This window comes from Oikopleura dioica, chromosome 1 (genome assembly GCF_907165135.1).
Source record: "Oikopleura dioica chromosome 1, OKI2018_I68_1.0, whole genome shotgun sequence".
Classification (NCBI taxonomy): domain Eukaryota; kingdom Metazoa; phylum Chordata; class Appendicularia; order Copelata; family Oikopleuridae; genus Oikopleura; species Oikopleura dioica.
The window spans coordinates 7768740-7795103 of record NC_137291.1 but is presented as its reverse complement, the minus strand read 5'-3'; the positions used below and the strand labels follow the sequence as shown (position 1 = coordinate 7795103).

The 26364-nt window shown below is 38.8% G+C and overlaps 6 protein-coding genes across 6 annotated transcripts; 3 read left to right on the top strand and 3 right to left on the bottom strand.

The window, feature by feature from the left end:
• Positions 1 to 4596: 4596 nt before the first annotated feature.
• LOC145711904 (phosphatidylinositol transfer protein alpha isoform-like) lies at positions 4597 to 5411 on the bottom strand. Its single transcript, XM_081789594.1, has 3 exons — positions 5358 to 5411; positions 5061 to 5261; positions 4597 to 4898 (listed from the first exon to the last, which is right to left on the bottom strand). The coding sequence occupies exons 1-3, from the start codon at positions 5401 to 5403 to the stop codon at positions 4597 to 4599; spliced, it is 549 nt and encodes a 182-aa protein (XP_081645720.1). The 5' UTR covers positions 5404 to 5411.
• Positions 5412 to 5597: 186 nt separating this feature from the next.
• On the top strand, positions 5598 to 7372 carry LOC145700917 (uncharacterized). Its single transcript, XM_081778177.1, has 7 exons — positions 5598 to 5809; positions 5954 to 6050; positions 6094 to 6262; positions 6528 to 6649; positions 6700 to 6771; positions 6860 to 7047; positions 7090 to 7372. Exons 1-7 carry the CDS (start codon positions 5685 to 5687, stop codon positions 7199 to 7201), a joined length of 885 nt encoding a protein of 294 aa, XP_081634303.1. The 5' UTR covers positions 5598 to 5684; the 3' UTR covers positions 7202 to 7372.
• A 1148-nt stretch (positions 7373 to 8520) lies between these two features.
• Positions 8521 to 11137, top strand: LOC145711903 (uncharacterized). The gene is made up of 10 exons (XM_081789593.1): positions 8521 to 8614; positions 8655 to 8897; positions 8936 to 9003; positions 9044 to 9247; positions 9287 to 9483; positions 9523 to 9785; positions 9829 to 9960; positions 10019 to 10243; positions 10657 to 10710; positions 10752 to 11137. The coding sequence occupies exons 2-10, from the start codon at positions 8789 to 8791 to the stop codon at positions 11135 to 11137; spliced, it is 1638 nt and encodes a 545-aa protein (XP_081645719.1). The 5' UTR covers positions 8521 to 8614; positions 8655 to 8788.
• Positions 11138 to 11843: 706 nt separating this feature from the next.
• On the top strand, positions 11844 to 13324 carry LOC145711130 (uncharacterized). The gene is made up of 8 exons (XM_081788860.1): positions 11844 to 12051; positions 12265 to 12393; positions 12452 to 12487; positions 12538 to 12586; positions 12642 to 12731; positions 12778 to 12932; positions 12979 to 13062; positions 13105 to 13324. The coding sequence occupies exons 1-8, from the start codon at positions 11995 to 11997 to the stop codon at positions 13297 to 13299; spliced, it is 795 nt and encodes a 264-aa protein (XP_081644986.1). The 5' UTR covers positions 11844 to 11994; the 3' UTR covers positions 13300 to 13324.
• Positions 13325 to 14066: 742 nt separating this feature from the next.
• Positions 14067 to 16451, bottom strand: LOC145711902 (organic cation transporter protein-like). Its single transcript, XM_081789591.1, has 6 exons — positions 16347 to 16451; positions 15622 to 16230; positions 14911 to 15550; positions 14453 to 14671; positions 14322 to 14410; positions 14067 to 14279 (listed from the first exon to the last, which is right to left on the bottom strand). Exons 1-6 carry the CDS (start codon positions 16449 to 16451, stop codon positions 14067 to 14069), a joined length of 1875 nt encoding a protein of 624 aa, XP_081645717.1.
• Positions 16452 to 19019: 2568 nt separating this feature from the next.
• On the bottom strand, positions 19020 to 24401 carry LOC145711973 (uncharacterized). The gene is made up of 9 exons (XM_081789665.1): positions 24346 to 24401; positions 23665 to 23817; positions 21990 to 22159; positions 21633 to 21765; positions 21142 to 21359; positions 20837 to 20974; positions 20153 to 20595; positions 19948 to 20047; positions 19020 to 19785 (listed from the first exon to the last, which is right to left on the bottom strand). The coding sequence occupies exons 1-9, from the start codon at positions 24394 to 24396 to the stop codon at positions 19737 to 19739; spliced, it is 1455 nt and encodes a 484-aa protein (XP_081645791.1). The 5' UTR covers positions 24397 to 24401; the 3' UTR covers positions 19020 to 19736.
• Positions 24402 to 26364: the final 1963 nt, after the last annotated feature.

Here is a 26364-nt window from a genome sequence, read left to right as displayed (position 1 = left end):
GGCACTGCGCCGATGATAACTGTTAATCGGAACAAAAATATGTTAGTAGGAAAACTCATTATCTCGTTTTGGGTTTCGGGTTAGAGGACTGAAAGCTCTGGGGTCCCGGTTGGGGGCGAAGTCCTCTTGGTTAAACGTTAGGGAGGAGTCTCGGGGCTTAGCTGCAAGGTTAGACTCTAACCGTTAGAGTTAGGGGCTTCCCAAATTATAACCATATAGTTAGGGTTTTTCACGGAAAATAGTATATCATTCAATGGGCCTGATAATTTCTAAATAAGTGTTTCTTGAGCCGCTGAGTTCAAATATGTGAAAATTATTATCAAATTCTGACTTGGTGGTGGTGCAATAATGATAAGGAAGATAAAATAGGATCTCATCAGTTTTGTTGTCCCGAGTGATATAAATCCGACTAATTCATCTCAAATACGAAGCTTGACACTTCCGGGAAACTGTTTGTGCAAATCACCCGGTGTAATTCGCATCAGATTTCCGATACTAGGTCATAGAAACCACCCGCTGGGATTATGGCGCGCGCTAATGCTTTTTGGGCGTCCCGCGCAGCGGCGTAAAGCACTAGCGCGCAGTCACTTTCACTCACTTATCTGTCGATTCGAACACCTTCCGAAAGTTTCCGAAATCCCAAATTTTGAGAGCTGAAAATTAAACATCTTATTTCCTACATATTTGAAAATAGAGAGTGTATTTTGATGTACTCAGATTAAAAAATCGAAATTTAGTAAGAAAAACCGTCTTGCAGCGAATTCTTGCATAAGAAAGAAAAACTAATGCGATATTATGAATCTATTCCCTTGAATAAGTCGGTTTCATTTTTTGAATTATCAATTTCGCTTCAATAGACGACTTTTAATATTCGTGGATGGACCCCAGAGCGGGCCGCGCCGTTCCGTGAAAAACCCTACATATAGTCCTTATAATATAGAGAATAAACTAATAAAAGAAATATTTTTTTTTTCAGAAAATTTTTTGTCTTTCATTTTGGCTCGTCCATTGGAACTCATCACATTGAAATTCGTCAAAAAGAGAAAGGCAAAAAGGTGTTTCCAGTTGTCGTCATCTGTTCAGGGTCAAATAAGGATATATTATATTATATTATTTTCATTTATGTTTTTGACCACTCAAAGCTCACCGACAGAGAGAAATGAGAAGTGCTTCTACTTCGCTCCTGATTATAACTTGGACCGCTTCGAGGAAGGCCAAGGATTCATCGCAAGCAACCATTTCAACGCCAAAGTGTCATCAATTAGCTTTAACGGGGTTTTTCATCTGATGAGCGTGAAGATGGGCGATCATTATATCAAGCTCTCCACGACTGTTGCCTTGAACAGGATTCGAAGAAGCGAAGAGTTGGAAAAAGGGTGGCGAAAGAATGAGATCGGATTGTCGGCTGAGTTCAGAGACTTGGATCCCGTGCATGTTGTTCCTTTGATAAGAGTTCATAATTTTGGTTAAGAATTGAGAAAAGCAGAGTAATTGATTGATAACTCAAAGAAGACTGACTCGGGAATGCTTGTGTTGATTCTAGTGACGAGAAGTATCCTGCTCTCAAACACACTCTACTCGGTGTTACTGGAAAAAGAAGGGAAATTTATAACGCTTTGTAGTGAGTGGATCGGGTCTCTTGTCAGATACGAAGAAAAAACACCTTGTATTTCGAAATTATTCGCTATGGATGATCCCTTCTTCACAAATATTGGTGGACTTATAAACGACGAGTGTGAGTACTTTGCAAATGTGATTGTTAGCGACGAAAAGATCTTCATTCAAAACTACGTCTTCGATTCGTTTTTCAAAATTGACTTTGATTTCGGAAAAGATTCAAACATATTATTTAACATTTTTAATGAAAGAATCAATTTTTTGAATCCTACAAAATGAACGGACTGAGTTATCTTTTACTCAGCAAACGGCAGATACGAAAATTCACGTGACCAGCAACCCTTTTTTCGCGTTCCACGACGATGTCTTCCCAGCTTTTGCCAAAAATGCAGCCTCACAGCCGAGATTTCCTCGTCCAAGCTTTTATCACAATACCATCATTCCGGATAATTACTTTTCTGCGCTTGAAGAGCTAAAGCATATTTCAACTATCGAGCTGAGATTGAATGGGACAGAAAAATTTCAATTTGAGATCGATTTTGAGGAGCAGTTGCGCGCTTCAAAATCAACGAAAATTCTTGATTTGAGATTTTACGATGAGAAAAGTTTGATGAACTTCGGGATTTTCGAAAATAGCTCGATTTGGATGGACTCTGCTTATTTTGATGAAACATTCGTTTTCAATTCAGATGCTTCTCAACTAAAGCAATGTGTACTTTATTTGAAGTCGAATCAATCGATCGGATCGGTTACTCTTGAAGTTGTTGAGGAATTTTTTGAGATTCACGCTTTTAGAATTATTCTCATGATTTTATTTCTGACTCTGGTTTTCAAAAAATTTAAGAATGAAAAGAAACATAGCGAAACGAAATCGGAAATTCAGATGAGCAAAGACTTGATCAAGACAATGAAAAACAAAAAGATCCGTATTTTTAAATTCGATCACGCCTCGAAAATCAAAAACTTCATCTACTCAACATCTTCAAGCTTTAAAATCAATGTTTTACGTTCTGAAATGTCCTTGCCCCGCGAGAATTATGCATTACTCGACGGCAGAATCGTCAGTAAAGAAGCGTTCTTTTCACCTCCCTTTGAATACGACAATTACCTTTCCAAATATCTTTACTCAACAAGACACGCACTTGTTAATGGTCAGGTCCATATATTTGGAGGAGACGAAGATAAATACAAAGTTAAGATAACATAAAGATTTTTTTATAAATTTAATTTTTAGATAGCACGGTTAGATGGGTGCCGATTCACGGAATTATCAGCACGATTGTTTCATAGTTATGGTCCTAGGGCTCGCCACGCAGCTGCCGGGTCAACATTAATATAAATAAAGTACCTCTTAGGAGAAGAAATATAAAGCAAATGGTGAGCCCTATTTATGGGCACAGTCATTCAACTTTAACACTTACCGGCGGTAGTATAGGTTTATCTAAATAATTTTTTTTTTGTGTTTTTGTTAAAATCTTAATCGAAAATCTGTGTTTAGCAATTATTTGTTTCGACGTAGAGAAAAACTCAAAATGCGAGTCTTTTGATGGATTGAGTTCAAAGAAAACATCTTCCACGAGAGCAGGACACGAATACGGCGAGTTAGGCCTCTATAAAGGTCGTCCAACTGCCGTCGGAGGAGCCTTATCATCTGGAGATCGTGCAGTGGAAACATTGACAGAAAAAGGCTGGATATACTTGAAACCCCATCCGAGGTGCGAAAAAAAACTCTTGTTATATTGCAACAATTTCAGATGGATCTACAGTTTTTCTACAATTGGTTTGCCTTCAGGGAGTCTTTTGACGATTGGAGGATCGTTCTCAGAGGATGGTTTTATATTTGAAATATGCAACGAAATTTGGAAATTGTGGAATAACAATTGGTCGTCTGAAGGAGTCCTTTTAAAAGTAAATTGCTTTTAACTTTTTCCGCTCGCTTTTCTCGTTACTTTAAGGCAATTGCTTATTCATCAGCGATTCAATTGGAGAGCTCTATTTTTGTTTCTCCCGGAATTTCTCATTTAATTAGAATGAAAAAAGTATCGCCTATTCAACTCATAAAACTGGGTGAAGATGGAAATGAAGAAGTAAACTTTACGAGCATTATTGCAGATGAACAAGGATATGAAAACTACTTTCCATTAATTTTTGTTAGTCCTGTCGATTACTGTAGCCTCTAAAATTTTCAAACATTGATTTTTTAATTTATTAAATACAAATGTTAATGTTTGCTTCAAAATATATTTTTTCTGCAAGAACGGGCTTTTTTCAGTCCGACATAGCGTTCATTTCATCGCTGTCGACCTTATCTCAACCTTGTTAACTTCTCCTAGGAAAGAACACCGAAATTTAAAATGACAATCATGAACTTTGCAAGTGGAAGTGGCGGTGTATTCATTAGATTTTGGCGTGACAAAACGCTTCAAGTAGAATTTTCGCCTCACGATAGCTCGGTGGTTGAATTGTTTATTTGGGCTCAACGAAAGGTCTAAAAAGGCAGATTCCCGGAGAGATTTGAGGCACCGGCTCGACAGATTTCTTTCTTTAGAGGTAGCAATCTATTAGAATTTAATTATCAGAGTTCAACACTTTTTAGTTGCAAGCAATTTGACAGATGTCTGTTTTATTATAAAACAAGTTTATTAAATAATATCTTCCAGATCAAACCATTACATTTGAATCGCAGACAACCTTTGTGTAATTTCTTTGAGTTCGTCTTCCTCCATCTTCTCAATTTGCTCCATGTCGGAATTCAACCATCCAGGGAACTTATCGTGCTTGTCCATGCAGCAGATCATCTGACAGTGGAAGGTGATAAACGCCTTTTTCTCCCAGTAATGCGCGAATTTCGTGACGAGCGTTTCAAGTCCCCACCATTTGAATTTGACCGTCACCAATTTGTAGCAAGTCATATACGGGTATCCTTCTGCTGGGTTTATTTAGCTGCTTTTATTGAATCTAGTAGAGCTCGAACCCTACTTAGAAATAAACCCAAACTTCCATATGAGAATCATTTTTCAGCTTCCCAATCCATCCCCTTTCGACATTCACTCTCCCAAACTTCTTCATATCGACCAACTTTGGATCCCATTCCTTCGCGTCAGCATCAGCAATATCGATATTCACAACTTCCGTGTCCTTCCAATCTTTTTCAGATAGTTCATGAACATTTTCGCTTTCTCCCAAATCAGCTTTGTGAACGCTTTTGATTTCAATCAGGAAGTTTTCGCCCATGTAAGTGTTGGTGAATTTGGTCTCGTAGTTTGGCCACTCGAGCCAGCCTAAAAAAGAAGGTCTTTTTAGAGGGATACCCTTAGGATCGCGGACAACTATCTGTCTAAACAGGAACCGGAACTCGTAACTCGTCAGCGATTTTCTATTTTACAAATCACAAGGTTAAGTACTCTCAGGGCACTTTGACGGTAATTACTAATTAGCAGTACCTTCTTCTATAAGAATGCTTTGTTCCTTCTTGATGACTTTTTGAATAGGCGAGGGCATGAGCGAGTGCACGTGGTAATGGCGCTTTTGATATTCCTTGTCGCCTTCTTGGCGCTTTTCAAGTCGCTCGATTCCTTCTCCGTTCTTGGCGAAATCTTTTTCGGAGATGATTGTGGTGTAATATTGGGCGCGGTTGTATTCGTCTGAAAAGAAGATGATCAAAATTTATCACAAAGAAGAAAATAGAAACTTTTCTGATTATAAAGAAAATATGTTTCCAACTAGGATTAAGGGTGTACCCAGAGAAATAGGCAGCGGAATTCGATATTCCTTCCGGAGCACCATGTTGGAAGAAGACGATCAAAACTACTGAAGGATAACAAAAGTTGGTGTTCATCCTCGACCTTTCTAGAAAAAAGAACATAATTACGTTTTCACTTTATCCCCGAGCTGCTCCTAATCAGAATGGCGCTCGCTCCTTACCGCCGCTGTTTGAAGAAAGCTCCACCGCCGCCGCGCAACTCTCAAATAGCAAGAGACTCCAGCCGCTAAACAACCGACGCCCGATTCTTCTTTTTTAGCGTTCTTGATAAAAGGACGTAAGCGATAGAAACAACACTTCCAAAATGCGACTCCCAGCAATTTTACTCGCCTCTACCGCAGTTACCGCGCAACTTTCTTCGATTGAAAGTGGATCATCTATCAACGAGATTCAGGAAGAAAATTTTGAGATTGAGGAAACAGAATTTGAGTAAGTAACAACTTTAGCAGTGAAAATTATTCAAAAAAGAATCAGAAATTTGTCTCTAATAATTTGAAAGGGATTCAAAAATATAAATTTTAATAATAAAAATGGCTTGTTAAGAAAAAAATCAATATAAATGCATCTTTTTAGGGGAGATTTGGAATTTGACGACGCAGAGGATCTTGAAATCGACATGATTCTAGCTGACATAGTTAGGGGTCGAGGCGGCGGCAAAAACTCAGAAAAGGTTAGCTTAATTCCCCATCAAAGTCATGTATCCACATTTCTAGCGCATGAACAAGCAGAAGAAAAAGAAAGGAAAACAGCTCCTTCGACTTTTAAAATACGCTGAACCAGAGCGAAGCTCACGTGACTGGCTCGAGTACGGATGCTATTGCTTCTTGAACATCAAGGAAGATATTCTCACTCCGGGAATTGGACGACCAATTGACCCTCTTGGTAAGCCTTTTGTTTTCAAATTCGACAAAAAGTTGTTGGCAGCAGAAAAACGCATTAGACGCAAAAATCTCTTAATTAACAAATAAACGCTGCTGATTGATCCAATTTCCATCTATTGGGCAGTTTGTTTACATCTGTTTGAATCACGATCTGTGACCGCGGTTGTTTACGGGCAGATCCGGTTTGCGGCAACAACAAACCATCAAGATCCCACAAGAGTGACTAGTCCTCGATCACGTGTTTCTAAACAACATTTTTCATTCAGACTCGGCATGCCATGCTCTTCAGGAGTGCCTGAAATGCATTAACATCGATCATGAGCAGTCTAAACGATGTCATCCTTACAATGGCTACAAATTTACCTCTGCTCCTGGAGACGAATACAACGTAAGAATACAACAAAAGTTCTCTTCGTTGATTTCAATTTTAAATTTCAGGACATGATCTGTCGAGATGCAGAAAATAGCTGCCAACGATCGACATGCGAATGCGATAGAGAATTTATCAAGCTAGGGTCCTAAATGAAAATTTTCCTCGTAGAGATTTTCGATTATTTTTGAAAAAAAATATTGCGAAAAGTGAGAGAACCTAAAAAAGAAAGTTCAACTCGCCGACTTTTCATCGATTTATTCGAAGCGAATGGCTGGTTTCGACAGAGAAGCTGAATGTCCTATGAGATACAGACAAGATGAAAAAGGCAATGGAAAACCAAAATTGTCGATGAGACGAATTTCCAACGAAGAAGGAGGAGAGCCCGACCAATGCTGCGGCCTACCCGGAAAAAGGTCGCGCGAACTTTTTTCATCATTTTTTAAATGCAAATTTAGACGACCATTCGTCTCCGGACCTTCGAAACAATGCTGCTCGGTGAAAACGTACAACCCATTCATGATCGACTGTTGCGCCGATGGAAGTCTCAGCGCCCTTGGCCAGTGCTGAGTACGATCCCTACGACGCAACATGAAGATTTGATATCGCTTTTGACGCTTTTTCCGTCCGAGGAAAAGATTTTCTGAATGATAAGAATAACACTTTTGTACACCCTTATTTCTGTATAGACAACCATGTTTTTTTTTATTAAATGGCAAAATAAATTTCAAAAATATTGTACGATTGATGAATGATTTAATAATTTCCAGATCATGTCAAATTCCGGAAATAAGTATCTGAGATAAGTGAATATCAGCAGATTGCTCAAACATCTAAGCATTCCATACAGTACTTGAGTGAATGACTTTACTTCCAATTTGATTTAGTAAAAACTTGAGAAAACGAACTTATGCTGCGAATTTCCTTCACGATATTTTGAAGCTGTCACCGAAAAGTAAGCAATAATTTATTGCCAATAAAGCTCTTTCTACGCTGATAAAAGTTATCGCGTACTTTCAAATATTGATACTGGGCCTAATCGACTTTGAGTTGCATGCAGAACTTTCAGTAGAAAAGATCAGAAGGAGAACTTCGAGAAAATCTTAATTTTCAGGTAATATATTTTTGAAAAATCTTTTGGTTTTCTTGACGCGTTATAATATCATTACTATAATGAGATTTTAAAAATTAATTGCTGTGGCCAATAATATAGAAATATAAATACAATTAGAACTCAATTTAATAAATAAAAATCACAATTTGGGAGAAGAGTCTCCTTGAAAAAGATTCAAACTAAATAAATGACTGAGGTCTCTCCTCTAAAACTCAGGCTTAGTCTTCCATGATTTCAGAACTTATTCGTTTAAAAAAATTCCAATTTGTATTGACAGGTCAATGTGTGTTTTTGTGATAGTTGTTGTGATCGTTAGGCTCCTACAGAATCTGTTTGTATGCGTGGAAATATACGCTATCAGTTAGAGACGGAGTAGATACCGGTACTGTGGTGACATTGATAAGAATTCATCTGTGTACTGATAGTTTTTAGCTCGGTAAACGGACTTCGTCAACTCCTTGACAACGGGTAGTACGCCAGTCAGACTTGTCAGAACTAAAGCCTGACCATAGTTCCAGCACTCAATCTCCGTCTGTTTATACAGACCCAGAAGAGATTAAGTCTAGAGCTCAAGGAACTTAGCAAAAATGCATTCAGGTAGAGACGATTCTTCGTACATGAGCTCGGTTTTATCCATCCAAGATGGTCGTCGCCAGAGTAGTGGCTACTCTGCCAACAATTATGGCGTCTTGAACAGCCAAGATTACGAAAACTCAGAGTCGTTTTCTGAAAGGAAAGGTTGATATAATTTAAAACAAGTATAAGTATAATTAAAAAGACCTAAATAAGTATTGCTCCCTGGGACAAAGCGCTGAAAAAATATAAAAACAAGACACCGGAACCATTGCAAGAAGATGAACATACTTCAGGTTTATGAAAAATTCTTAGCTAAAATCAACGATGTCTTAGTTTATCATTCTCGTGGGCTTGGCAAAGTTCTTAAAGTTCCTGAAGACAAGATCCGTCTAAGAGTTTATCTGAATAATGCGGACATTCGAGACGGAAAGGTTATTGCGATAAACAATACGAAACGATATTTGACCATGGAGAAATACCGAAACTCTGATGGAGAAATTGTAAAAGATACTGGCCTCGATGCTGTCAAGAGAATTATTTTGAAGGAAATTGTGAAAGAGCTTCCATATTTCAATAGTAAGCAATACGGTTGGTCGTCAGTAAAACATTTTCAGCAATTTATCTTCTTACTGACCCTCCAACAGAAGTAACAAGTTTCGAGCAGCTTTGTGAAGAATTTATTGTAAGATATTCACCGAAACTTTTTCTATGAAATTATTTAGCCATACCACCACTGGGCTCATGAAAAAAGAAAAGAAATGTTCAAAAAGAAGCACCGAAAATGGCTAAAAATGAGTAGGGACTTCTCAAGCTTGAAGTCTCAAAACAGAGCCCAATTTATGAAATTTACCCCGGAAGAAGAAAAATTGGTGACCCCATATCTTGATGTTGTGTGTGTTGATTACGATATGCCAGAAGATATCAAGGTGATTATTGTTTTTATAATAAAGATAAATTGTTTTTAGCTTACAAATGCAAAAGACCTGCAAGAAAAGAAAGATGCAGAAAGACGCCGAGAATTAGAAAAAGCTGAAGCAGCAGAAAAAGCAAAGAGGGATGAAGTTGAGCAGTTTACGACCAAAAGACTGAATCCACAGGGCTCATACCCGAGGAAATTCAAAAGAAGGACAAATAGCATCTTGCTTCCAGTCTATTTAAACAAGTATCATTTTGAAATCAACAAAGATTATCAAATTTTAAGTGATCCTGTGAACGTCTACAAGGTTACACTTGAAATGTACCCAGAGGATTCAAAGAATTACTACCAATGGTGCGACCAAACTAGAGATAAAAAAATTGTTGATGCTTACCTCGAAGAAAAAACGATAAAAATAAATATTCTCATGGAAAAATTCTTCAAGACTTTAAACAAAGAAGTTCTCAAAGTAAATCATCCTAATGGAATCAAATACATGTACAATCAAGGACCGAAGAAGATCTACAAAATCATTTCAAATGCAAATGGTTAGCTGAGATTTATTAATTATTATATTAAACAATTTTTCAGGTAAAAAGCCAACTGTTGATACTGTCGAACATCCCAGTGAATTTCAAAAGGAGGTTTCTTACATAATTTGCTCACAAAGCAAAATCGATGGCGAAATGGAACCCGTTCATAGCAAAGCCTTGGAAGGAACTGGTAAATTATATCATATAATTTATATGGTTAGATACTCCGGCTTTTTATTATTTCTAAGACTACATCTACGATCACTTCGAGCGACAAAGAAAGATGGAAGCTCTTCGAAGAAGTAAATACGACCCTTTAGCTGCAATCGCGAGTGAGAAAGCTAGAAAACAAGTTGCGAAGGAAAAGAAAAAGCGAGAGGAGAAGCCGTTAAAAGAGGACTACTATCCATCTGAAGAGGAAGAAGAAACAACTGTCGAATCAACCCCAGTTCCTACCCCGCCGGTGCCACCGGGTAAGGCGAATGCTGATGAGCCGAAGGCTTCCACTGGAAATTCTGAGGAAGCTCCTAAACAAGCTCCAATAGAAAGTCCCAAAGAAACCGCTAAAGAGTCTCCTAAACATTCTGCTAAAGAATCTCCCCAAACTCTCCCTAAAGAATCCCCTAAAAGTCCTCCAGAAGAATCTTCTAAAGAAGCACCTAAAAAATCCCCCACACATACACCAAAAGAATCACCGAAAGGAGCTCCCATAAAAAAGGAACCTATAATTTCTATTGATAACTCGGAAAATGAAAAGCTTGAAAGATCTAAGACCATCGACAAGCCAAAAGTTGATCCGCCATCTCAAAAACCTGAAGCTCAAAATGCAGAAAAATGATTTCTCTGTCCACATCTTTTTTATTTATCCAATAAACATATATTTTAGTGACTTCTTCGAGTGATTTCAATCTTATGGCTGACAGGCAGACCAGCACAACATGTAAGCAAGCATTCTATCAAATCCAGTTACAGTTAATTAAGCATTTGACGACTGGGTTAAGTCACAGGAAAGAAAGAAAACAATCATCAGAGAAAAAGCAGCCGCAACTCAAACAATCGCAGAAGAAGTGCCAGAAAAGACCGTGATAAAAGTCGATCCAGCTCTAGAACAGATGGTGGATTCTCTGGTCGAGGTAGAGGGAGAATCAGAGCCTAGAGATGACGAAAATATTGAGGCGGCAATAAAGAAGATTGAAAATGAAGGCAAACGGCTCAACAATGGCAAGCCTAGAGCGTCCAACCCTCCACCTCTTACGTACTCGGAAAAAGAAGCAAGAAAAGCTCAAACTCAAAATGCAAAGAAATCTGTTTCCTCCGGGACATCAACCCATTCTGATCGACAAAGACAGAAAACAACTACTAAATAAACCTTTCTACCAGCTTTTTTTAACTCTGTTTGTCCGTTAGTGTTTGATTCAAATCAATAGAATAGAAAGGGGCTGACGTGAGGGGATAAGAAGGGTTTCCACTTCATCAAAGAAAATCAATTTAAAAATTAATAACGCTGTTCTTTTAACAGAATTTGTGCTTGTCAGATACAGTGCTACTAGCAGACAAGCCTACAGTCATTCTAACGCGGTATTCTTTTCATCGAAAAAGTGAAGGGTTAGTACTGCATCGGTGAATTATTTAACTGGCACCCGAAAAATAATTCTAAGACGGCAATCAAACAATCGATCAATTAACACCGGATTCTTGATTCCGGCAATACAGGATGCCAGTTTCCGACTCGCCATTCCGTCAGAAATCAAATTTTTTTTCTAAGTTCACATAATTCTGAATTTTCAAGGCAAAAAGGTCTTATTAAAAAACAACCCAGTAAATCGACCTCGTCAGCACCTCTGACTCGACCCTGCGTCTTTTTCTTTTTGCTAGATAGTTTACTGCGTTATTTTTGACTGTTCATATATCGACCGTGAAGCCTGTCGTCGCCTCGTTTTTACCCTGCGCTAAGCGGTCCTTGGCCGTCTCTTTTACTTATAAATCCTTGGCCATCAATAAGCCGATCCGCCGTCAACACTACACTTTCTGATAAAAATTTAGGCACACACACGCGTCCTCGCAGGAGAAAAAAGGAACAGAAATAAAAAAAAATCTCCGCATTTATTATTCAGCGATTTATACAGCAGAGTGCCACGTTTATATTTAATTTTACTCGACGAAATCGACAAAATCACGAACTGAAAGCACCAAAAAGCCAGTATCCAAAAGAGAAAAAAAGAGGATGAAAGGAGGCGCCGCCAGAAATAACAGAAGCCTCGGAGGGCAACAAAATTTTCAGGTTCTTATCGAAGGGGGAACTTTCGCTGCTAATTATGGGGATAGAATCTAAAGCCGCATGTTTGTTTGTATAAGAAGGTGGAAAAGCCACACAGTGGTTTTTGCTTATCTCAAGAAACTTTTTTTTTCACACTATATTTTTATTCTGCATTTCTTCATTTAAAATATAAGCCCGGAAAATGTCTTTTCGAACATGAAATAACGCTTTGTTCAGCCGATTTTCGTCGTCGTTCCGGGCGGACAAATGGACCCAAACCAGCTCCAAAACTTCAGTCAAATGATCATGCCGAATCTCCTCCAAAGCCTCCCTCAAGCGGGTGTTCCTCAATTTCACCAAAACAAGGTATCAAAAGCAAGAAAAACCACTCGTCCAAATTTTCATAAATTCATTTCTATTTTAGGCGCCTGGAAAAGCAAAACGGAAGCGACGAAAAATTGTGTGATTTTTCCCCGGTCTACTTTGTTGTTTGACTCTTTTGCTTTTTAGGGCTCTGAAATGACGCAGATAATCGGATGTCCTTCGTTTATCAGACCTGGTACTTGAAAATTTCCCATTTGAAATTTTCCTCGATTTAACTATCTCGATTCTAGGGCAAGTTAACTCCCGAAAAGACAAGCCCAAGGCTTCGACTTCGATTCAGCTGCCTGATCCTCTGCCTGATTGCGTCGAGAAAATAAAAAGTAGTAAAGAGCCAAATTCGATCTTGATTGACCGAGAGATTTGTAGGCATGCCTGATCTGCACTGCGAGATCTGCGATTTGACGGTGAACTCGAGGCAGCAGTTGACCCAGCACTTGGGATCCACCAGGCACAAGATGGTCCAGTACAGTCTGAGTAGAGGCTTGACTCCTGTGAATATCCCCTCGGCGATTCCGAAAGTCGTTAGTCAAAAGAAATGAAGGATAAATCATCTAAAATCATAATTAGGGCCAGTATAGATGCAAAAAATGCGACATCGTGCTCAATTCAGAAGCCCAGTTGATGCAGCATTTAAATTCTTATCGACACAAGGTAAATTATTCAATATTCTACCAAACCTACCTTTTTTGATAGAACGCAGATATAGATGCGGAGACATTGAAAAAATTCGAAAACGATATGAAAGCGCTCGAAAAAGCGAAAGAAAAAATCAACGAAGACCAAACTGGAAACAGCGATTTTTCAAACTGCGGAAAAGCAAGTCCGGAAATTTGCAAGGCGCCTGAGAAACAGGTGGAGAAGGAGCCAAAACCTGTGTCGATATTTTGAGCTTTACTGTTAATAGATGATGAATACTGAGATAAAAAAAGGGGCAACCTTGTTTCTCAGCGTTTTCTTGCGAGAACGAGTTCATTCTTATCATTTATCGTCGCAAAGAAGAAGCAATTAAAAAACCTCTTTATTATGCAGAAAAAGTTCAAGAAAGATGCAAGTGGCTGGGAGGAGTAATCCCCGTGAACATAAACACCTTCGTGTATCCGATATCGCTAGAAATGCCTTTGTTGCTCCAAATCTTGAAGCAGCGCTTATCGCCGCTTATCCCTAGCGTGGAAAGTATTTAGACCCCTGAAAGTTTGTGATGGACATCTGACAAGTTCATCAAAGCCATTTGTTTTCTTCGTAAAATGTCGTGGTATTGTCGTAAAATTGATGCATTTATCATTTTCGCGTAAATTCACAATTTCAGTATTCGCAATTTACTCATTATTTACGTAAGTTTTAAAAGACGAGTTCCATTAAAATTAACAAATTCAAAGAAGCATCCGCCCCGCCTTTCTAGTGATTTACATAGCTCATTTCTAAAACGACTGACAGTGAAAAAGACAAACTATAAGCAAGAAAAGTAGCCATAATTTTGCTTAGCGGAATAACAAACTATTGCAAGGTGGATGTAAGAGGATCACGCTGCTCCATTATCTCAAAATTGCCCTGCTAGAATTTTGTTAGAGCGCCTTGGACAAGACGTAAATGGAGCTTTTCCCTTTTAGATGGATTGTTTTCATATTTTTTTAACAAAATAGTTTGTTTTTGAAAGTCTAAAAATCAGCTTCATCCTCTTCTTCTCCAGAGATTTTCTCATTCTTTGAATTTCTTTGCGAATTTGTAGGGGACACTTGATACGTTTTGCTCGCCGTTGGATTTTTGTAAAATTCTAGAGCTTCCTCGAGCGTTTGCAATGTCGGTTTTCCGTTTGTTTCTGGGAGGAAAAATACCAATGCGCCGCTCACTATTCCAAATGCTCCAAAAATCTGAAAGAAGCATTCAATAAAAATGAGAAAAATACAACTCACGAGGTAGATTATCCAGGTGGCGGGAATCTGGATAATAAAGGGGCTGAGAAATCCACCAATTCGACCAAACATCGATCCGAAGCCAATTCCTAAAATCAAGTTCAAAATCATTCTCTTTATTTTCTTATAACCTGTAGATCTCAAAACGGTCGGAAAAACTTCAGCAGCAAAAACATAAACAGCACAAAAAGATCCAGAGATGGCGAATTTACCGACAAAGGCCATCCATCTTTGAGCCTCTAAAAGTGCGGTTTTGTCATCAGCAGAATCAGCTGCGGCTTCTAGCGCCATACAACCGAGGCAGACAGCTCCGCCAAAAATCATCAGACCACCGCAGACCATTTTTCGACCTGAAAAATAAGCTTTTTTTAAAAGAAAATTCTTAAAATTATAAAAAAAAATCAAATTATCTGAACAGACGAGAGCCTATTTTAGACGATGATTATTCAAAATTAAATGAAAAATATTTACACTGATTAACATCCAATTAAAAATGATCATTTGTATTGCAACCAAAAATAAGAAGGTCATCATTTTCTGCCAAAGATTTGGCAATAATCAAGAGAGCTCCGTAAAACAGAGATCTTACCAAGTTTATCGAGAGTTCCCATCACCACAATATAGGCCAAAAGCTCTACAAATCCATTCACCACGTTGTTCACGTAAACACTTCCCGACAATGAGTCGACGTTGAAAGAAAGGCCATAATAAACCAATGTGTTCGCGGTGAATGCCAATCCGATATTTAGGCTTATCAGGGCGGTGCTACGGTACTTGAACAGATCTAGCATTGTGTAGGACTCAACAGCCGCTTCAGAATCATTTTCATTCTCAGAATTCTTCATTTGGTCTTCGATTTGGTCGAGCACAGAATCGGGTAGTTCCGCTTTCGTCGAATCCGCCATTCCTTTGAGAATCTCCCTAGCTTCTTGGCTCTTATTTCTTGAGTACAAAAACGAAGGGCTTTCAGGATAAAACGGAATGGTCAATACTGCCAAGGCACAGATACCGGCGTAGCAGAGAGTAAAGCCTCTCCAATCAGGCAGAAAATAAGCCACACCAGAAGTGGCCATGTACCCAATTGAGAAGTAAACGTGGGTCATTGCTCCAGAAATCGAGCGGCGGGTCGGGCCGAGGACTTCCATCGAATAAGTCATTTGCGCGAGCCATGAGACATGCTGAGCTCCATTGCCAAGAACTCGAAGGGCGAGGAAGCCATATTTATCAGGCTGAAATTCGGTCAAAAAACAAACAAATAATTATTGGCTGACAAGGATTAGAAATATTTTTAGCGATTGACCCTTTCCATAAAAGCATGAATAATCAAAAACACCATCGTAATAAAGTTCCAAACCAGAATAGCATTCTTTCTTCCGAACTTATCAGTATACAATCCAGCAACAAAGGCTCCAATCATCAAACCAACCAGTCCCATCGCAGTAGAAAGAGAGTCAAACCATTCCATTCCGCAAATGAGTTTGAATTGAGTGACTGCTGATTCCCAAGGATCGCCTTTGTCGAACACCAAATTTGTCACATTCCTTATCGACCTGTCGAAAGCAAATTCATCCTCGCACGACATCCATGTCCCCTCTTTTTGAGCATCTTCTCCAAGGCATTTCTTCAAGCCATCAAAGTAATCATAGAACTTTTCCCAGCAAGAGTCGACAGTAGATTCGTCAAACTTGCAGTAGTAACAGCCTTTTTCATCTGAAGACCATCCTTGGCAACTTTCAGCGGAAGGGCCTGTTAGGTTATTGATTTGGTCCCAGGTTAGGCTTGAGAATTTTGGCTCAGTGTCGAAGTAGGTTTCACAACGATAAGGAGGTTTATACTTTTTAATGATTAAAAAAATCTTGTTTTGAAGGGATTGGGGTCGTAAGGGAGTAGTCAACTTGTTCATGAGCTTCTTGGACAAGATTCAGTAGCCATTTGCTTCAGTGCAGCATGAACTTTAGACAAAAAATAAGAAATTAAAATCATTTCCTGAGCGAAAACCGGATAAATCGCCATTAAACCGCCTACAATCGCAGCATAACCGGCCATACCAGTGATTCTCAGCTGGTAGCCAGAAATATGAGGCAAGTGGTCCCATACTAAGTCGAAACCTCGCTTCTCTTCTGTGGACATTTCACAAATATCTGAAATTTGACCAGCAAAGAGTCTAAGACGGTGTTTTGCGCCCGTGCAAATAAAACGCTTCTATCGCATTCCTGATTGATGGATAAATATTGAAAAAGTACTGCCGAAGAGAAAACTACTGTATAGAAGACAGAAATGTTCATTAGGAAATAACAGAGCGAGGCAAAACGAAGAATGACGAATTGCGGTGGGGTTATCATGATCCTGAAGGGAGCCGCAAAAATGCACTTGCATAAAAACGCTATTCTCTTCATCAAGTTTAGTTTTTCTTTTTTCGAAATGTCGAAATTTGGCATGTTTCAGTCTCTATTTTCGCTATAAAAGTCCTTCTAAGATAATAGAACGATCTAAATGACCTAGTTTTAAAAAAGAAACATGTGCACTGTTTGAAATCATATGATTAGTTGTAACTGAGATAGCTAAACTGAGCGAGACGTATATTCTTCTGCGGAAGCAAACGTTTTAACGGAAGCCTCAAAGCATCATTTTAAAGTACTTGGCAAAACAGCAGATGACTGCGCGGGCTGCCCGGACTGCTCGTCAAAGCGTAAACAATGTAATCGACGATGATTACGCAATTGTGGACGATTAGATCCGGATGTTTTTGTCACGACCTGGCTATCTTATTGTACTTAGAGCTAGAATTGTCTCTCAGAGAAGGGTTGATGCCGTGCTTTTTCGTCTCAGACAAGAAAGATAACACAAGGGGATTTTAGTTTATGTGGTTGAAAAGTCTCCTAGTTACGAGTCTTCTTAGGTATACGTGGAGAACACTGTTAGATTTGATAATTTTTCAACTTCGATGGGTAGCCCTAGATGATAGGTTGCCCTAGAAGAATGGCTGAACGGGGCAGCTTTTTACGCGTTCACTCGGTAATTGTAACTGACAGTTTGAATGGCCGTTGATTGAGTACTTACATGAGAAAATATTGTTGATAACTGACTGGTGACCAAAAATGATGAATTTGACAGATTTCAATAAACTTGCTCGTATTTATTTTTGTTCGTTTCATTTTAGTACATTAAATATGTTTATTTAGGAAAGTCAAAAGTATACACGTTTAGATCGATCAAAAAAGCAAGCACCGAAAGCAAGAAATAATTCCAGCTCGCGATGTAAATAATAACGCAGTATTAAATTGAAAGCGAAGAGAGTCTAAATCAGCGCGGAGGAAATAAACTTTTAACTCGCTGGATCGGAATTCGTCTTTCCAGCGCCGGAAAGTGCCTGGACCTCAACCCCCTTACAACGGCTTTTGTCTACCTGGCTAATTTGAATAATAATAATAGCACGGGGAGCTGCATTTTACGGAGCATAAAGATATATCTATTCTGAAAATAGCCTATTTTAGAAGATGGAATTATGTTTTAAAAATCCGGATGCGTTGATTACTTACAAAACTGAATGACAAGGGTATCAAAAAATCGAATTTATGATCGATTTTTAAGAAAGTAGTTTTCTAAGTAGTCATAGAGTATATCATCACAAATCATTTCATAATTTGCTTTGTGTTGTGAATTTGTCATAATAGCGTTTTAACCGTTATTATGATGAATTCATATTGTATAGAAGTCATGATATTCTTTATGACTAGCATTGACCATAAGAATCGTCATTCGGAAACCCGTAATTATGATAGATTTTTGTTTTGCGATGGTTGTCGTACAGATATTCTATTACGTCATGCAATTATCGCAACTGATGGTATAACAGCTCAAGCGTAAGGGCCGGAAATCGACTGTAATGAGTGTTGATCGTGTTTACAAGGGTTTACCTAAGGGGCTCGTAGCTTTAATAAATTAATTGGCTTAGGGCGAATCTAATCAAATGCTGTGCGCACCGCAATGATCCAAGCAGGAAATTGACTAGCCAAAAGGGATTAACTCCTCAAGCTCGGCGGTGGCAAACTTAACACGTTCAGGAGAAAGGCTTTCACCTTTGCGGATTCGCCGATTTCCGCACCTCGCGCAATACTACACGGCTTTAAACCCAACAACGCGTCTCAAAGAATTCGCTTCAAAGAAGAACAAGAAAGAGATGATATTCTAAAGTTCGTTAAGAACTTCAGCACCCCTGCTCTCTCAATCTTCCTGCTCGTTACAATTTCTTATCCGAACTGAGCCACCTGCGCTCAAGTTTGTTGTTTTGCTAGAATTACTCTAACACAAGCGGGTAGTACTCAAACACGTTCCACGCAAAGATGAAATTATTTACTTGAGAAAGGAAATACTGTACTGTTTTCAGCGAATTTTCTCAGAATCTTCCGTTCTTGAAGATCGGAAAATCTCGACTTTTGAAGACCTTGAAGACCAAACTCGTGCCCTTTTCTGTCAATAAACGACGGTATGGCAAGATAGAATGAGTTTTATGGCCACGTGTGCTGTTTTTATTCACCGACTCTGTGTTTTCCGTGGCGTTGTATATCTGATAAGCGACTTTGCTGAACCACTGGATTGATTTTACATAAAGATAAAGAAGACAAGCAAAATTCTTTCTACAAACCTCAACGAAATGAACAAATGAGCAAGTGAAGAATATACCAGCATCTTTTGGCGTTTAAAATTTCTTGCGCGCACATTTACTTGTTTGAGATCCATGTCGTGCGGGAGTTAAGAACCCCTCCGCGCTCAGGTCTCTGTAACATGGGCAAGTAGTTTATTTACAGTGATTAGCGAAATGTACAGTGTGTAATTATCGACTCATCCCCTTCCCAGAGTTTTCTCGCGAAAAAAACGTGTGTTGACAGCTCGCGCAACTGAATGCGCTTACCTGCGCGCGGCGGCGGGTTAAAATGCACGAAAGCGTGTGAGAGAGAAGGGATGATTTCTCTTTCTTTATGGACGGAAATGTATTAGAAAGAGCTTTTGTTTTTTTGCTTTAGAAAACAAAAAACTGGTCTGGGGATGGCGATAGAGAGTCGATCTTCGTGAGTATTCATGAGAAGGCGAAAAGTCGTTTTCTTTCAGTTTCAGTTTTTTTCTGCATAGTGGAAAGTTCTGGAGGTCATTGTACATTTGTATTGGACTGGATTTGCTTCTGGAATTCTTTGTGTTTTCATCATTGCACAGTTTTGTGCTACGTCGGATTTCGCGTGCAATTTTTCCGCACGCTTTTTTTTTATATTTTTAATTGTTTTACCGTTGGGCCTATACACAGCAGCTCGTAAAATATCGGCGGATAATTATTTACAGGGATTATTTTATGTATTAAAGAAGACGGATAATTATGTATAAATAAAATATTTTTATAATAAATAATTATTCGCGGTGATATTACCACGCCTGCATGTGTGGCATTGGCACTGCTCCTGGTGGAAGTTTTCTGAAATAGATTTGGTAATTAATAATCACGAATTATTAAGCCCTAGTAGCGGCCACATGTAAGCCAAAAGTTTACACGCTTAGTCAACTATCGAGACTTAAAAAATTTCATAAAGAATTTTCGGAAAAGCTTTTTATGGTTTTTATATTGAAAAATATTTACCTTGTTTGTGCTGGCAGAGATGCAACAGACGATACTTCTGAGACGACACTCACTTCATTTTCGTAGTAGTAACTCGGTTCATACCCATAATCGTAGTTTACTAAATAGAACTTCATGCACCTTGCTAGAAAATAACAACACGGAAAAAAGGTTGAAATTTAAAAACGAACAGTTTTTTGCGGCTTGAAAAAAAGAAATAACTTACCGGGTGTGCTTGTTGTTGTTTTGATTTCTTTCATCGATGCTTCTGTAATTTGCTCCTTTTTCGGGATGACAGTGACTGTGGAGGGCGATTTGGAGGACTGCGTGATTGGTGCGGGCTTGACAGTTGTTGATGCTGTTTGTACTTGACCTGTTGTGCTTTTTATACTTGCGGAAGCGGTGGTTGAAATTTGCGGTTTAGCGGAGCTGGTTGGCACAGTTGCGACTGTAGCTGTAGCTGTAGTTTTAAGAGGCGCGAGCGTTTTCGGAACAGATGGGAAAGATACAGGCGTTACTGATGAAACTGTAGTTAAAGCAGATGACTCTGATTTTGGAAGTGGTAATGGGGCGCGATTTGGCTTCAAATCTGCGGAAGAGAAAGTAGTTAAAGTCGTCGCATTCGTTACAGAGGTCACCAGGTCATCGATGAAAATTTCTTCGCCCAAGCTGTCACTTTTCAAAAGTTTGAGATTTTTGGATTTAGGGAAATCGAGGATCGCTAATGAAGATGATTACTTATGAAGGCCGTTGATAATTCCTTCCCGAAAATAAGCCGCGAAGAAAAGGCCACTGAATCAGCCTTGTTTTAATTTATGCAAAACGATAATCCCTTGTGGTCGTCCCTGGAACGTCTAAGGAAACCTCGTCAAAAGTGGGCAATTGTGAATTGAACCGTTTTGTTTCGAACTCTTTCCTGGATCCGCCGATCTTGATGCTGTTGATTTGCATCGACAAGGTGCCCAAAGAGGGGGAGAAGCTCTTGAGGCTGGTTTTTTCGTGGTTGAAATCAAAAGACAGGATTTCTGATTTGATGCTGTCCATGTCCCTTAAAATTAAGTTTTTTATCCCTTTGAATTTCGGTTCGAAATTCGAGTCATTCCTACTTAGAACACATGCTTTTTTATATTTGCCGAAACCGTCTTAGAATAAAAGATATAAATTTAAATTTATTTTTCTATAATTATGGTTTTTCATAAAAATATCTCATTGTACCTGTCAGTAATAGCATCGGAAATCTCCTCAGCTGGCGACTCGTTTTCTGAGCTCGAATCCTTCGATGAAATTCCTGAGTCGTTTTGCATCTTCTGCAAGTTATATTTCTGCACGAGTTCTCGGCGAATGCCCGAGCGCCGGATTATTTTTCTGTTTTGTTCCCGAACGAGCGTCGATTCTGAGGAATTCTCAGACGAATGGGAGGACAATCGGCGCATCTTAAAAATAATATCTTTAGATCTTTTCTGTTAAGGGTATCCCTGTCATTGTAAACAAGGCTCAATCAGATGATTTGTATGGGAGCAACCCTGATTGATGAAATTCTAGAGCGATGGGGCGATCATTAATCATCTGATTTAGGATTAGACGTGTCCATCACACTTGGAAAATAGATCGCTCCATCTAAAGTACCCGTTCTTCTCAAGTGTGAGTGGAAGCTTGTCCCTCCAACTGCTCCTATTCCATTACAGAGCCAATTATTTTGTAATTACCTTGTTGTTCTGTTGAATCGCATCAAAGAATGACTTGTTGGTATGGAGTGGTCGTTGGATATGAGAGCGTTTCGTCGACATACCATCGGAGGCAGCAGAAAGCTCGTTGTAAAGAGTCTCGATTAGATCAGATCTAAAGATGACGATTGAGCTAAATTGAGGGGCAAAATATTCTTTGATAATTGATTGAGCCCCAATCAAATATTTGGGAGAAAATGACTCTCAAATGAAGAAGAAAAAATTTTTGAATAAAAAGTTATCACCTCTTTTGGCAACCTTTGGTCATTCTATTCTAATAAATTAGAACCACAAAAGAAGAGTGCTTGAAATGTAAATTTGTCGAAAATGTGAACAAACCTGTTTCTACGCCTGAGCATGTTAAACTCGCAGCTTGAGTAGCACGCGTTCTCCGCGTTGATCAACTTGCACAAGAGATATTTTCTGAAGCAAGCGCCGGATTTGAACACGGGCGGCTCGGGCAGCTTCGGGCCAAAATCGGGAACATCTTTTCGGCAGCAAACGGAAATCTTAATAATTCTATTATGGCATTGTCAAGATAGAGCAAAATCAATCGATGCTTAGAGAGTACTCGTTCCGGAAAATATAAATTCATTTTTTTTTCGAGTAATTCTGAAAAAGTCAACGTAGCCACTTTCGTCAATTTTGGCGCTCGTCAAATTACTAAGTGCGTGCTGAAGTGAACGATCGGAAACCCAGAAAAAGGGTCGGAAATAAATCTCCACCTTCGGAAATAGCCCATCCTTGTTCAAAAATTTCCTGAAGACGTGTTTCGATTTGTTGCTCTAGTTTTTTGATTTGATCTTACAAAACTCCCTTCCTTCCTTTATTTTCAACTGTTACTGTAACTGTTACGCTTACAATAGAAGAAAAAAAAAATGAAATTTGCTGAAATGACTTTTTAAAATTAAGATTATGTGTTGGAATTAAGTTAATCTGCGAATGAGATTATCAGGTCGAAAAATCTTAGCGGCGTGTTGAACACATTTTTTGCCGACTTTGCTTGGACCGATATTTAATCGAAATTAGAAGTCGGAATGTCCGCACGTGGTTACTTTCCACTTCAGAACACGGCCATTATTTCATCGCCAAAGACCTAACTTTTCCCATTGAAAAAATGGATTTACAGAATTCTTCAGAGGGGATGAGAAAAAGAAGGAGTCACGATTTTCTTACGATTTGAATTTTTTCGGAAAAATGAATAATACTATCGACTATGGGAAGAAATTTAATAAGAGGATTTTCCCAAAACTGAAGTCCAGCTTTCGAGTCAAAAAAGGGGTCGAAAAGAAGCGGTCACACGCCAAGAGAAGGGTTGAAAGACTGCCTAAAAGATATCGAGAGGAAGGTCCTTAATAATAGAACGTTGACTAAACGACAGTATCATCTTCTCTCTTGGGCAGGTGTTGGGATCGAGTTGATTATGTAACTAAAGAGTTGGTGGGGAGGCGCAAGTGCTTCCCTCCTGTAATGCTAGCAGATAAGAATGGACACACCTTTGTAAATAGAAGTTCACACGTCCGTCTAACCGCACGTGATTTGGCTTCTAGGGGAGGAAGAGATTGTGTAACTGTACTAACCGAAATTGCAAATTAGAAATTACATATACTGGACTGTCTGCTTGACAAATTGAGGCCCAAAAAGAAAGATAAAAAATGACCTTGTAATTTTAAGGTCGTTAAAGAATTTGACTTTTGGAGTTTTTTTTTTTAAGAAGTGCTTGATTGCGAGAAAAAAAGCAAATATGAAAACGTGATTGGGGTCTAATGTGGCTAGCTAGTTATCGGAAAAGAGCAGATGAGCCGGATTAAGCAGCCCTAATAGAGGATCAATGCTGAAACTCTAAGCGCGCAGAATTTATCAATGCAAGAATGGGCAAATTTCAGAACCAAATGTGGTTTTTTTAATGAAAATTGGTCTTTTTTGAAAAATTTTATTTTATCTTCAATTCATAAAATTGAAAAAAAATCAAGTCTCAAATTGCTTTTCATTAGATTACGGTTTTCATTTTTACCTTGTACTGAGTAGGTCCATCCACATCCATGGGCTGAACGACAACATAGCAGTGGGTGACCTTGGTCTGCATCAAACTTGGGCAGAAGGGTGTATTACGCTCCTGGAAAACCACGGCGACGACATCATTTCCCAAATGCCGCTTTTTGGCCACCTAAAGCATGAATGTTGTTTCTCATGAAAGTACGGAAAAGAAGAGTTATGATCAATTTGGCGGGAGAGATGCGCGGAAATATGTTAAATGAAATAATCGATGGTTAGTTTTTGAATTTTGCCACGCATCGTCCAGATATTCAACATCTGATCTAAAATAGAAAATTCTCCATTTGGCAATTAAGAAATTAAGGCCCAAATGGCGAGTTTAGAAGATAAAAAACTGGCTGTCTTTTGACCGTTGCTCGATAAATCGAAAAACTCAGAAAGGGTAAAATGGGGAGTTTCCAAGAAGAGCGTGTTGTGCAATCGGAACATGTGCGGATTAGAAAAGGGATGAAACGAAAACCCTGGGACAGCTCACTCTGAGCCCATTTTACCGTCCATTCTTGAGTGCACTAATGTGACTCTGAGTCAACAACCAGAAATTCTAGTTTCTATGCCAATTTTACGATCACCTCCGGGGTTAGGGTTAGGGCTTGAAAATTAACCCGTAATGCCTGTCTATGTAAATTGCTGTATATCATACCTGTTGCTTATCGTCAGGATCAGTAGGGAGAAGAGTTGAGACGTGGAACATAATTTCCCTTTCAAAAGGGTTGAAATTCAATTCATTCATTTTCAAATTGCTTTGCTTCAAATCTCATTACAACAAAAACATCTAAGAGCCAAAAGAAAGGAAAAATGAAAAAATAAAAAAACGGACGCAAAAAGATTGGAATAAAAACTGGGAACGCCCAAAAGAATTCCTGCTTTCTGCATTATGCAAAAACAAAGACTCGAGTTGGTAGGAGTAGGTACCAGGTAGAAGCTCGCCACTTCATTTAGGGGATTGATGACTAAGTTCGTAAGGACTAGGTTCGTGGGACTAGGTTCGTAGGTGGTTATGCCAAAGTATGCAAGATGGGGTATGGTTTCCTTTCTATAAGGAACAATGTGGTGCGACTAGGTTCGTGGGACTAGGTTCGTAGGGGTGCTAGGTTCGTGGGTTTTGAAATTAGAGATTTTTCTATAAGTATTATAAAAATTATAAATTTTTTATAGGGAACAATTGAGTGCGACTAGGTTCGTGGGACTAGGTTCGTGGGTTTTTAAATTTTTTTATAAGGAACAATGAAGTGCGACTAGGTTCGTGGGACTAGGTTCGTGGGTTTTGAAATTTTTTTTTATAAGGAACAATGAAGTGCGACTAGGTTCGTGGGACTAGGTTCGTGGGTTTTAAAATTTTTATTATATAGGGAAAATGGGGTGCGACTAGGTTCGTGGGACAAGGTTCGTAAGTTTTAAAATTGGGTAAAGTTGAATGGTAAAAAATGACTTTCCCACCCCCCACCCCCAAATAAGCCGCTAGGCTCTTTAACTTAATTTCTATGTTAGCGCTGAATAACAATGGTTGCCTTACTTCATGCTTAAAAAAATGGTGAGAGTATAGCTCTCCCATTGTATTATTTAAAACCTAACCATAACAAACAAAAAAATAAAAAAATACATATAAAAATCCAAATTCCACGAACCTAGTCTCACGAACCTAGTCTCACGAACCTAGTCTCACGAACCTAGTCTTCACGAACCTAATCTTCACGAACCTAGTCCCACGAACCTTGTCTTCACGAACCTAGTCTTCACGAACCTTGTCTTCACGAACCTAGTCTTCACGAACCTAGTCCCACGAACCTAGTCGCACCCTCTTTTTCCTTATAAGAAAAATTTCAAAACCCACGAACCTAGTCCCACGAACCTAGTCGCACATAATTTCTCCTTATAGAATAAAAATAATTACCAATTAAAAACCCACGAACCTAGTCCCACGAACCTAGTCGCACATATTTTTCCTTATAGAATAAAAATTCTAACCAATCAAAAACCCCGAACCTATATTTAGATAGCAATATTATATTATATGATCATATAATTACAATACATATATATAAATATATATGAATAAATATATACATATAAATAACACTTAATTATTATAAATAAAAATTTACATATAAAATCAAAAACTCACGAACCTAGTCCCACGAACCACGTTTTCCAGCCAGCCACCCACGAACCTAGTCCCACGAACCTAGTCCCCACGAACTTAGTCATCCCACACTCATTTAGCTGATCCGATTTCAACACGTTTTTGGACTTGTCTATTTGCGGAGGTCGCACCCAAACAAACTCCAAACTTGCGAAAACTCACTTTAAAAACTAACAAATTTAAAACCTACGGATCATCTCAAAATTGAAAAACATCCCCCGATGCGCGCTTAATCGCTTGAATTGAGCCTTCTAACTTTGAGTAAGCTACTGTAAGAAGACAGAAAATTTGACGCGCGAAATTTGTTACTGACAAATGGCGTGTTGACTATTTTTGAAAATGTCAGTAAAGGTTTAACCCCTTAGCGTCGGCAGATTAGGTCACTTAGCACTACAAGAATTTTTCGTTAAGGGGTGCCAAAAATAAATTTCGATGGATACATTTTTACGAATGACCCTAAGCGTGAGAACTTGCCACGCTTAATTTCTGTAAAAACTCGTGTCCAAAAACAAAAAATCA